The following is a 13,579-nucleotide window of genomic DNA, read 5'->3' on the forward strand; positions in this document are numbered from 1 at the left end:
CTCACGATTCTCTTGCTCTAGGCGATCCATCTTTTTCAACTGATTAGCTCAAATACTGTACCGGTGAGACAGCTTGTCTAAATAAAGACCAAGAAAGAAATAAGACACCTGGTGAACTTTCTCAAAGCAAGACCAAGATGCAACTTGATGCATGATATGAAAATGCAAATGTTATATTATTTATTTTCCAAGGAACTTTAAGACGTAAGTTGCAAACATAATAATAACACATTCCAATTTACTAAGATCTCATTTTATTAATAATAAAAATGATTACAATCTAAAATACATTTTCAATGATCATAAGCGGAAAGAAACTAGATCTATGTAATCATATCTGATGATGACCCAACTCCAAGCTGACACTTCTTGCGAAGCCTCTTGATCTCCCTTTCGTAGTTGTTTTTCATAGCATCCTTCTCTATCACGAGCTGGTCAACAATGCCTTTCCGAACGCCGGAAGTAGGGAGATGACTAGATGATGAAAATTTAGAGGAAAATAAATCCTTTTGGCCTTTGGATCTCTTCACAGCATGTTTCTTGAGTAATTCTATCAAGTCGTCCTTTTCTTTTAGTTACTTCTGCAATTCTACTTTCTCAAGGTTTGAGGTGTGAAATTTGCTTTCCAAATCATCCCTCTCTTGCTTCATCCTATCCAAAGCCTCTTGCAGCTCCTCTATGCCTTTAATATTGGGAGATTTGACCATTACTAAGGACATAGGTCTTTTATAAGCGTCTGGCATTTTGAATTCCTTTGCTCTCTTTTTCATCCAACTAGTATAAGGCTCCAAAGCTACACAATTCCTTAATCCAGGCTCACCTTTTCCTTTCCTATGAACATTGTGTCAAGCATGCACTATCCTAGCTTTCAACCCTTGAGTGTATTTACCTTCTTCGAAAAATAAACCTTCTAACAAAGTGTTATTAGGTTTGTCCTTCATGGCGAACCCAAGTTTACGTCTTGCCAGAGCTGGATTGTAGGTGATCCCTCCTTGTGTACGAAGAAAAGGCACATTAGAGAACTCCTCATAACTATCAGTAATCTCGACGTCGTCGTAAATAGAAGAGTACCAAGTAATGTCATCATTGGCGAGATACATGAGTCTTTGGGACCACCTTAAACAATCCTTGTTTTCTTGGAAGATAGAAGACTCTGGAAAGCGCGAAATAAACCACTTGTACAGTAAAGGCGCAAAATACACTATAGTTCCACCTTCTTTAGAAGTCATATGATGAATGGAGAAATAAGTATCACCGAGCAGAGTTGGATCTGGATTCCTAATCAAGAAGATCCTTATAGCATTAACATCAACAAAATTGTCAATGTTAGGAAACAAAACCAAACCATAGACAAGTAAGGAAAGAATAGTTTTGAATTCCACAACACTATTAGCATTATTAGAAGAAAAGTCATTTTCCAATAGAAACTTCGAAGTCAACCCTCTGATATTTCCTCTGACAGTGAGATTAGCGTGTATGTCAAACTTTCTCAGGTGAATGACTTCAGCAATAACCCGAGATTCAAGAATTCCTTCCACCCCAATAAAAGTAACTATATCATAAACTAGTATACCCAAAAGATAAGCATACTCTTCCATGGTGGGCAACAACTGATATTCAGTGAAAGTGAAGCACCGGTAGACAGCATCATAGAACTAGACCAAAGTACAGAGAAAACCATCCGCAACATCAGTAGACAACACAGATAAAAGTCTTCCAAAACGGTCTCTAAAACCCTTAGGATCATCCAAAAAATATGCTACCTTCCTTAATTCCATCAGATCAGGACATCTGAAACTATATTTCCGAGTGTTCCTCCTTCCAATATCCATGATCAAAATATCTGCGATGTTTTCAACAAGAGTCTCTAAGTTCCTTGAAAACTGAGAAAAAAATCTTATGATTGCCATTAGTGCATGATGCAACAATTACAAACAAGGTCACACAAAGCACACAAACAAGGTCCAAAGGTTCGGAGTCACGAGCATGGAGCCAAGGGTAAGAACCAACCCATAATGTGTGTACTAAGGATATAATCACCTGTAGAACAAGGTTCTAAAAAGTTCCCAAAGTCGTAATTCCATCTTTTTAGATATTATCGGTTTATACGACTACTCGTCAACCAATAATGTTCTCAAGAGAAACTCGTCTGAGTGTAGTATCGTGTAACAACTAATTCAAGTTTGTAAGACCCCAAATTTGACCCTAAGTTCCCTTATGTTATCTCATCATTTGCATTGTCTTTGGGATCACACCTTGGCATCCTCTTTACCCTTCATTCATTGGGTTTGTATTGGGAGAGATCACCAAGAACATTTTATTGTATCATACTTTATTTTCTTTATTTACTAACCAAAATACCAAAAATATGTTTGTGTAGATTTATTTCTTTTGTACGTAGTGTGTGTGTCCACATGTACCTCATCAAGCTCATAACTAGGGTTTGAGACCTTCAATGCAAGGGATCAAGAAAGCAAAGGTTCACATTGGTTCTAAGCATCATATATGGATCCCCATGTTCTTTATTTGTCAATTTTATCAAGAGTTCATCAAGGGTTGGAAACCCGTTTGCCTTGGAAGCCCTAATTCATCTAGGTATCTTTTGTGACTTCCTCAGCAAGTTTCTTTATCAATTGATCAAATATATCAAGGGATACTCTATTATACATAATATTATGCATATATTATTCTCTATGATCCCCAAAGATCAAAGGAAATTCAAGTTTGTAAGTTGGTCCAAGGAGTTTGACCAGAGAAAGTCAACTAGTCAAATCTAGGTTTCCCTAGACCCTATCTCCTACAATTATTGTCATATGAAAATTATTCCAAGATAAAATTTACTATCTATGACATTCCAAACAACATTCATGTTGATATCAAGAGCTAATTTTGCTTGGAAAGTCATTTTTTATGGTGAAAGATTATAGGTCATTTTGTTTGTGCCCTAGTTAGGAGGTCAACTTCCAAGAACCATAACTTGCTCAATTTTTATGATATTAAGGCCATACAAGTTTCATGATCAATTTAAAGATGTATTCTCAAACTTTTATTCTTTGAGAAATGTCAAATTCTACTTACAAGTGCATGTTCCAAGAGGAAACATTATAGGTCATTTTGGGTTGTTACCATTGAACAAGCACTTTCCTCAACTTCTAAAATCCATAACTCCCTCATGAAAGGTCCAAATGATGTCAAATTTGTGACCAAATTAAATAGGAATGAAATATTATAACTTTTATAAAAGAACCATTTTTATTTGAAGCTCATAGCAAAAGTTATTCAAGGTGGAAGAAGTGCTCATTTGACTTTTAAATTAGAAATTTTTCAAGTATGTTTGATTTCACCAACTTCCACCTCAAAATTCATCATAATCCAAGTTCCAAATGGAAAAGTCTTCAACAGAAAAAGTTTCTCCCCTTCATGTTAGCTTTACAAAGCATCCAAGATCATGGCATTTGGACAAGAAGTGAGGAACTTGCACATGGATTCTTCTCATGGCTTATTTTGGCAACTTTTGAACTCAATTTCCAATTAACTTTGCATGGCTCCATGTTATGACATCAGTAGCATTTGTGCATGAATTTGGACTCAATGCAATCATCATTTTGGGCCTAGTGCATGTCCATGCACATAAACTTACTATTTTGGGTTCAAATTTTGAATGGTGTAGAAATCAATTCCTTGGCCTATATAATGAAGTGCATTGCCTCAGATTGAAGGGGGCCCTTTGCCCAAGATTTTCCAAGCAATCTCAGAACCTCATTCCATAGAATACCTTGGTGATTTCATTGAAATCGAGTTCTTGATTCAACTTCTGTTTATGAACAAGAACTCCAAGTATTCACAACCATTTTCACCTCAATCATCTCCTACAACCCGAAGGTGATTTTTAAAGATTTTCAAGTCTTTGATTCTCTATCATTTTTCCATAATTTTACTTATTTATTGATTGTCTGAAGTCCTACCAATGTAGGCAACAAGATTGAGTTGCTTTGAGGTCAAATGGAAGCAGCTCAAATCGTGTACCTCAAAATTCAAATCCTCGTATTTTTCAATATACTTGGAATTAAGAGAAATTGAGGCCAGATTCGAGCTCCTGAGCTTTTTTCCTTTAAAATAGTATGCTCACTTTTCATTTTCGTGGTGGTTGGTGGTGGATCATTCCAGTGAGGTCCACAGGAGAAGATGACCGGAGCCCTAGCTCTAGTGGTGCGTTGACACCTTTCCAGCCTTTTCATCCCGTCCAAATGTTTTAATTTGAGTCATCCTTTCTGATTACCATGCGTGTGACACATTTGACTTGGTGCACCATGTTCCCTACACACGTGGCCATCAGATTTGCCACCTCAGTTAATGAGGGAGATCTGATGGCCTTTGTTTTTCCTATTTTCTTTTTAATTTCTGATTTTACTTTTAATCCATTTATTTTGTTTAATTCATATTAATTTCATTTTTAATCAAAAAAATAGGGGACTTTCACCAAAAATCTTGAAATATTTTCCTCTTTCATATTTTGAATTAAAATCAATTTTTTGATTAATTTTGATATTTTTCATGAATTAAATGATTTTAGACTTGTTTTTGAATATTTTAAAATACTTCTGACTTTTCATAAATTATGAAAAAAATTGTCTAAGGTCATTTAACCTTGTTTGTCCCAGGATAAATCCCTTAACCATTTATTTGGTATTTTGAAGTGATTTGAGATTTTGTCCATTTAAAAATGCATTTTAATTCATTTTAAATTTGATTTTTAATTGAATAATTGTTTAAAAATTATGTTGATCTATTTAATTGGTCTTGTCATGTTTGACTTTTTGTTTGGCCTTGATCATGGTTGATTTGACTTTTGTTTAACCAATATTATTGGATTTAGGGGATTGATAAAATGTACATTTCATCTCCCAAAATGAACGGATAGTATTGATCAAATGAAATTCCTCCTATGATCAATTTGGGTTTCTATTTCCCCTCCCCTCTTCATCTTCATCCTTATTCTTCCCCAATCCATCATTGACCAATGAATTCTCTTCATGTCTAATGCTAGTTGATTCATCAATAACCTTATGTCAGATGAATCAACATGAGCCTGATTGAGATAGATCCCTCACATTTTTTTAGTGTGTGGTATGTTTTAGGGGTTTGGTTCTTTGTACCAAATCTATAACATGCATTAACACCTATATTTTATTGTCCGGCCTCAGATAGTTGTGACTTCTACATAATTCCAATTACGATTGCTTAACATAGAGCTAAATTTTCCCAAAGAGGAATAAAATTCTTGTAAGTGAGATTGTAAGTCTTCCATTATTTATGGAATTGTGTGAAAACTTGACCGTTTTTCCTTTCATGAGAGCTAGTGGCATACTTATCGATTTATCCAAGTTGGAACCCTTCTCATGGATGATGTCTTGGTTCAAAAATTCATACTTATGAATGAATGGTTGAGTGTTCTCCAAAGAATGGCTTAATCACTTAAAACTCTTCACTAACATTTGAATAACTCTTTATTAATTTTGCTTTACTTTCAAGTCATTTACTTAATGCACTTTAAATATCAGTACCTTTATCATTCATTGCCATTTACATTTCATGCAACTTTTTTATGATTCTGTCCTTTTTACTTTGCTCATTTAAGCCATATCTTGTGATTATATATATTGTTTGCTTGTGATTTTGTTTTGTTTGTGGTCTTAGGACCTTAAAATACCTAATAACAACAAAAACCCTAAAAAATATCTTGGTGGATTGTTGGACTTGATCTAAACTTCTGGACTTAGGATAGGCAACTTCCCTATGCTTTGAGGACTTGCCCAATGCCACTATCTGAGACTGAGTTATCTCTGCATGTGCCTTTCACCTGATGCAAAACCTTGAGAGCTCATGTTTCATCTGTTACTTTGTCTTTGTGTTAATTATTATACGATTATTATTGTTGATATCTGATGATTGTTCTGAGTTAATCAAGGAATATCTTTATCTGATACATTGGAAGATATTAAAGATTGTAGGCTACTGGAATGTTTACTTGGATATTATGGCTATCTTTATTTGATGCCTTGGTCTTCACATGGTTTGCCTGGATATTGCTTAGGCTTGTTGCTTGCTAAAGGCCAGAGGAAAATGGGTTTCTATATGACATTCTTGTCTATTGGATTACATCCTATTGGTTAGATCTTTTCAATCCTTAACTTTTAATTTATGTCTAGGATAGTCTCTTCATTTCCTCTCACTTATTTAATTTCAAAACCTCTCCCTCTTTTCAAAATCTTCTTTGCTTGAGTTTTCAACTTAGACATATTTTAATGATTAGAAACTTTGACCCTATGCCATTGAATTTTCAAAAAAAATCTTAAATCAAATTTGTGAATAAACATAATTATATTGACCCCAATTTCAAAAGACAAAAAGAACTAACAACCTCATTGAAACCTTTGGCCATTTGTTGCCTTTTCTTTCAAAAACTTGTGATAAAATCAATTCACCAACTTCTTTGAAATTTTTACCACGAACTACGGGGTTTTGATCCCTCACTTTTATGTTGGTACGTAGACATAAAACCGAAGATCTTGTCAAACACAAAAATATAATTAATGAATTCTTTTTTCATCCCCTCACTCTATATTTTTCATCAAACATCATTTTAACCAAAACACTTGCACACAAAAAAGGGCTCCCTAGGAGTACCTAGGATACTTTGGGTGCTAATACCTTCCCTTTGTGTAACCAACTCCCTTACGTGTAATCTCTGACATTTTATTAGTTTTGATTTGAAAACTTCTTATCTTTGGTTTTTGTTCGTACTTTTTCCCTTTTCCTTTGGAAATAATAAAAGCACGGTGGCGACTCTGGTTTTATTGACGTCAAGTTTATCCATACCTTAATGGTCATGAATTTACCGCTACAAAGTCTACACCTGAATAGCCACTGCACTACGTCCTAAAAGGCCAAGATGAGTTAAGGGTTCTAAGGTCTTCAGCTTCTCGGGCTCCCAGGTTGTAAAAAGTAATGCCAACTACGACTATTCGTGTGACACCAGTAATCCTAAAAGGGCCCTCCATTGAGTGGGGGATCTCAAGTCAACTTATTAAGGATTAACTCCACGTAAGCCAAACATGACTATACCACCCTCCTATCATAAGAGTTCTCAAGTCAAAGTATAGGGCTTATCTCACCACACAGAGATCACCAAGCACCCTACAGAACAAGCAATAACAAACAACATCAAACATAATATATGCACAAAAACAAAGATGGGCTTACCCACTATGGAGTACTCCCCAACAGAGTCGCCACTTTTCTAAAGCAATAAATTTTTTGAGATTAGGCTATTGATTAACTTAACTCGCAGAGCAAGAGCTGTCATCGCGCTTTTATTGTTTCCAAAGGAAAAGGAAAAAGTACGAACAAAATCCAAAGAAGTTTTAAAACAAAACTAATAAAAAGAAAACAAGGGTCTGGGGGTTAGTTGTGTAAGGGGAGGGTATTAGCACCCTAAACATCCATGGTACTCCATGGGAACCTCTTTGAAAATATGGATATTTTGGTTTGAAAAAGGTGTTGTTTGTTAAAATATTGGATGGATGGGAAAAGAAGCATTTTTATTATGATTTGATGTTTGCCAAGACTTTTAAAGTCTCATGCCTACGTACCAACAAAGTGCAATGGAGGATCAAAACCTCGTAGCTCATTGTAGAAATAACAAAAGGAGTTTGTTTTGATTCATTTTTATGGAAAAAGACATTTTGTCATTTTTAAGGAGAATACTCAACTAGTCACCCACAAGTGTGAGAACTTTGCATCATCATGAGAAGGGCACCAACTTGGATAAGGATCAACAAGTATGCCACTAGCTCCCACGGATGGAAAAAAATCATCATCAATACTATGGACATAGGAGAATTATAACTCAACTATGGAAATTATTCATGTCTAATGCCTTGAGAAAAAATTTAAAAAAAAAGAAAAATGCACAAAGTTGCACAAAATGGTTTGAATGGGTTAGACATTTTTAGTCTTTTGAAATTGATCTAAGTGTGCTTAAGATAGATTTGCATTTATTAAGATAAAGGTTTTGAAAATCACTTGACAAAAGTCAAGGGTTATTGAGAAAGTGGCTTAAGTTAAAAACAAAAAGGTTTTTAAAAGGAGATAAGATTTTGAAAATTAAAGAAGGGGATGGAGAAGAAGAGACTATCCTAAAGCATAAAGTAAAAGCTAAAGAAGAAAGATCTAACCAAGAGATAGAAAGCTTTATGATATAATTCAAGAAAGAATTTCTCTCCTTTGGGTTAAGCCTCAAGCAAGCAAAATAAGTAGATAACAATCCATGTATCAGATGAAACCAGAATAACTCAACCAAGTCTTCAAAGGGAAATCCCAAGTCGAAGGTATCAGGTGGATTCCAAGGTCTTAAGTCCCAAATCCCAAAGAAAATGTCGGGATCCTAATTCTAAGTCCATAATTCCACAAAGATGCCAAGGATAGTAACCGTAAGTCCATGAATCAAGATAACAAAGTTCTCTTTAGGGGTTTTTCCTTTATTAATGTATTTTTAAATGAAATTGAAAGTCCAAATGGACAAAGGAAGTAAAGAGCATAAACATAAACAAATGGACAAATGGACAAAGAGAAAATATGATATGAGAAGCTAAAATAAAAGCATATAGTAAATAACAAGAAATAAAAGCATGAAGTAAATGACACTAAAATAAAGTTAGTATAATAAGATGTTAGTAAATGTTAGTGAAAGATGAAAAGATGTTTCGGTAATATTTTGGAGAACACTCAACTATCCACTCACAAGCATGAAAATATGAACCTATATATCATTTGTGGTAAGCGCTCCAACTCGGATAAAATTAACAAGTATGCCATTAGCTCTCACAAATGGAAAAGGAGCAACATTTTCACACAATAACATGAGGAATAGGAGACTTACAATCTCACTTATAAAAATGTCATTGCCTTTGGGACAAATTTAGCGCTATGTTAAGCAATCGTACTTAGACTTATGTAGATACATGCTAGAGAAATGATATGTAAATCACCTTCTAAAGTTATAACATAGCTCATCATCAAACCCTATGATATGGGTGTACATTTTTCTTTTCCACCAATCAAATTCAGTATAGTTACCAATGAATGTTGGTTGTCTAGAAATATAGGATGTACTTTCATCATGATTATTATTACCACGAGGAGTACCTTCACTAGGACTACTAGGACTAGTTACTTCATGACCATCATGCATGATGAATGATGTATTTTTCTCAAGATCTTTTCTGCACCACTGTTAAGTATTATAGTACAGACTATGCTCTGATGTCAACTGAAGGTGAGAAAAATATACAAGAAGGGGGTTGAATTGTGTATTATAATTATTTTTCTTCTTCTGAAAAACTAGCTTCAAAATTTGAACAAGTATAGATTTTGAACACAGAGTTAGTTTTCAGCGGAATGAAAAACAATTAGAAGCAAGTGGTAAAGTAACACACAAAGTTTATTCTGGTTCCTCTCCTAAACTGTGAGTAGTCTAGTCCCCTTGTCCAGCAAAATATTTTCAATATAATCAAACTGAATATAGTTTACTCAAGCAAACTAGCAAGAGACTGAAACTGCTCAATCACACTAGAAAAGACTTTTACTCAAGCACACAGACAACCACAATGATTACAACTATACTTTGATGTACAATCAGAAGTATATGAATGATACAACAACTACAATGATTCTTAACACTTAATATTTCTAAGATATACAAAGATAAGAATCTTAAGAGCTTGTGAAATGAACAAATAAAATTTTAACTCAATTTTTGTACCAAATGTGTTATGTTAGATTGTTCGATAGTTGTTAACCTTCCTTCAAATCTTCAGCACCATTTTATAGAGGCAGAAAAAGAGTAGTTGGAAAGTTGCTTGCATATGTGATCTTTGAGAAGCAACAATTCCAAGAGAGAGACATTGGAAGACGAATCCCATTAAGATCTTCAACCAACGTGTAATAACATAGTCCACTGTTTCTTTTTCATACTAGGTATAAACCAAACGTTGGGACAGAGTAGAGAAGTCACATCAACTTTCCTTGAGACTTGTACTAAGAAACTCTAGTTGACTTTTTCATAAGTCTGGTGATGACAAGATAGGCCTACTATAGAGACGAAGTACGGACCAGAAGTTAAGCACCTTAAATTGAGGTCTCCAGAGTCTGAGCTATCATCAAAGGAAGGGATACCATGTTCAGAGTCTAAACCTTCAGAAGCTGAAGCACCACGTTCAGAGTTTGAACCTTCAGAAGCTGAAACACCACGTCCAGGGTCATCAGATTCTAATCACTCAAAATCTGAGACATTCAGCTTCTCTACCTATTCTTTTATCAGGGTCAATTCTGAGTTAAATCTTAAGCTTATGATCCTACACACTTGAACATGTCTTAGTGTATCCAATATTTCTTTAAATACTTTGTTATCATCAAAATCCAAAAGATATGAACAGTTCCAACATAGAGATGTAGAAGTAGATTAATGGAGTCATGATAATAAATGTAAGTAGTATACAGAAGTGTGTAGAACTCTCTCTCTCATGAAATATCTAGAATAATATATAGATGTTTCTAGAACTCTCCCTTGAATCATGTAAATACAGAGAGCTTATCACTTGTACAAAAGATAGTAAATCAAACAAGTAGAAACAAGTAAACAAACTTGTAAAACATCCTCTCAATAAAAATTATCATTCTCTCAAATAGTCTATTCTTTCAATTCCACACAAAATATCAATATAGCTTTTTCCTTTTCCATCAAACAAAAGTATCTAACGCGCCACCGACCACCTAATCCAAGAGATCTTCGAGAACCCTTTACCCTACCCCTACAAAAACCTCCTCTATAGTCTAACAATCCTCTTGCACACTTTCAACCACATCTTCACCAAACTTCATTTGTAGTTTTGAAGCTATGTTTTCTTGTTTTTTGAGTAAATACCTTGACATTGAAGCAAAACTTAGTATGTTTGTTGCACTAGAACATAAAACACATTTTGCTTCAATTTTAAATCGGTTATATTACATCGGTTTAGAAAGGTTAATGATTTTTCGATTATATTTTTCCTACACGCTTTGTCTATATTTCCTCAATCATTCGTAGATGTTGTATCTTGTGGAGCCGATTTCAACTGGTAGTTGTAATTCATATCTAGCTAGTTTGTAGTTAGTTTGTCTATGATATATTAATGTAAATTTGAAAGTCAGTACCTAAAATTAACAAATGCAATAAAAATTTGAAACCGCTCTCTAAATATATACGTTATATATAATCTGGAAAACAAAATTACTTTAAGCAACCATTGAAAATTGTTCGATGAAACAAACATATATATACACAACTCAAACATTAGGATGCATGGCATAGAAAAAGATGCTTTTGCTAAGTTAGAAGCATAGTACAATGAAGCATGTGTAAGAATGAAAATAACTTCTGCTGCTAAACAGATTATTGACAGCATCACAACAAAACATTAAGCTAGCAAAGTTCATTCTTTAGGCAAAAATATTAAAATGTTGGAAAAGACACCTTTTAGCTATATATTTCAAAAATGTAACATTGGAATAGACATATACCTGATTTTGTGTTAACATATACCTAAAACTTTGTTTCCTTCCATGCTCAAATGCCTAACTTGTCTACTTTTGATTCAAGCATCTCACATGAAAAATATCTATACATACACAAAAAGTAGTACTTTGCTATCTCCTTTTTATGAAAGCTAGCTATAGAGAAGCAACACAATAAGTGTCTTACCCCTTTGCACATTCTATACATGTTAATTTTAGTTAGCATCCACACTTGCTTCAATAACTAAAATGACTTGTGTTTCTTTCTGTCTTTTAGTTTCATTGCTCTCATCATATGCAAAAGCTATACATGTTATCTACCCTTCAATTCTAATCTCACCATTATCTTTTATTCTTTTCTCCTATATATGTATTATCTATTTGATCACAAACAGACAATTCGGTCGGTGAGCTGAAGGACATCGAAAGAGTATTAACCATAAATATATTCTATCTGGTCACAAACAATCCGGTCAGTGAGCTGAAGGACATCGAAGGAGTATTAACCACGAGATTCAGGTTCAAATTTACTATAATATATATCTATACAAAACAATTTTTTAAAAAAAGAAAAATGATGCTTTCATTCCATTTAGGGTTTAACCAAACCATATGCAACTCCATGATATATACATAGGAATAGTGTTATGTATAAAACTAGGTTACCTAACTTATATCTTAGTCTTTTTGAGTTGCTTTTACTTTGGCAAATAAGTAGAGAGATAAAACAATGTAACTTAATCATATTCAATGCTTTCTTATCACCATTAAATTTATTTCCCTCTATTGTGTTTCAACTAGCTTAAATCAACTTTTTAAATATGTATGAAGCTTAATGAAACATCTTTATTTCAACAACCAACATGATTAGACTTGTGGACCTTATAGTGATCTCAAACAAACACCAACTAGTGGATTGAAGATTAATGATCATTGTTGTATAGAACTTGCCAAAATCAGTTAGTGGTTATATAAAGATTAAGAGAGAAAATGATGAAAATTTGTGGTACATGACACTAAGTTACACACTGGAAAAAACTTATAGCATGCAAATGATTTAGTAAAAGTGTTATTAATAGAATTTTTAAACATCTTTTTCACATGTAGAAAAATTATTTAAGAAATGATAATTATAAAGTAAGAATTTTACAAAGCAAAGGCAAGTGGAGTTTGGTATATTGTGGAAGCATCAAGGATATGATATCATATGATTTTGTTGAATGGAATCAAAATCAGCATCCAACAAAAACAAACAGAAACTAAAGAAAACTCCATAACCAACCAAAACAAAACAAAAAACAGCTTCTTCATCATTTCTCAAACTGAAAAAAAAAACAGCTTTAACATGTTCAAAGCCATTAAACAAATCCTTAAAACATCTTAAGCTTACACATACTAATCATAAAGAAATAAGAAAAAAAAAGTAAGAAAATAATACAAATGAAGAAGAGTACCTAACTATAATAAAAAGTGAATAAAATCTCATACAAATTTGGATTTCTCTTAACTAAAACAAAAACAGCTTCTGAATTACTTTTTTCCATTTTTACCCTTTACACAAATCAACCTTATATATTTTCACTCTAGAGAGATAATTTTAGTATATAATAATATATACTAAAATATCAATAAAGTCTTATATATATAACACAAGCAAAACCAAGTAGAGAAAATATATTACAAGAATAACATATATAACAAACTGTTTTTTTTTTTGAGGTATAATAAAACAGTTTCAAGTACCATTTGAACATTCAGAAACAGATTCAGTTTCAACTAACTCTCTTTTGTGAAAGTTTCTGTGACAACCACAAGCAGCACAAGTGAGAGCTCCATCTGTTCCTTCTTCACCATTTGCCATGAACTCTCTGCAACCATCAACAGCATAGCCTCCAACATTTGCTGCATGATTCTTCTGACACTCTCCATATTTCACAACACTTCTTTGTGGTTCCTCTGATCTTCT

General features: G+C 33.6%; 2 protein-coding genes across 2 annotated transcripts in view; both read right to left on the reverse strand.

The window, feature by feature from the left end:
* Positions 1–575: 575 nt before the first annotated feature.
* Positions 576–1,910, reverse strand: LOC127095749 (uncharacterized). The gene is made up of 4 exons (XM_051034396.1): positions 1,764–1,910; positions 1,336–1,655; positions 949–1,278; positions 576–831 (listed from the first exon to the last, which is right to left on the reverse strand). Exons 1-4 carry the CDS (start codon positions 1,908–1,910, stop codon positions 576–578), a joined length of 1,053 nt encoding a protein of 350 aa, XP_050890353.1.
* Positions 1,911–13,258: 11,348 nt separating this feature from the next.
* The window catches only part of LOC127122193 (mini zinc finger protein 2), a 622-nt gene continuing 301 nt past the window's right edge, over positions 13,259–13,579 (reverse strand). The window contains exon 2 of the mRNA XM_051052574.1: positions 13,259–13,579. This exon is cut by the window's right edge and continues 59 nt beyond it. Coding sequence (XP_050908531.1) covers positions 13,349–13,579 — 231 coding nt within the window. The 3' untranslated portion in view covers positions 13,259–13,348.

Source organism: Lathyrus oleraceus, chromosome 1, assembly GCF_024323335.1.
Source record: "Lathyrus oleraceus cultivar Zhongwan6 chromosome 1, CAAS_Psat_ZW6_1.0, whole genome shotgun sequence".
Lineage (NCBI taxonomy): Eukaryota > Viridiplantae > Streptophyta > Magnoliopsida > Fabales > Fabaceae > Lathyrus > Lathyrus oleraceus.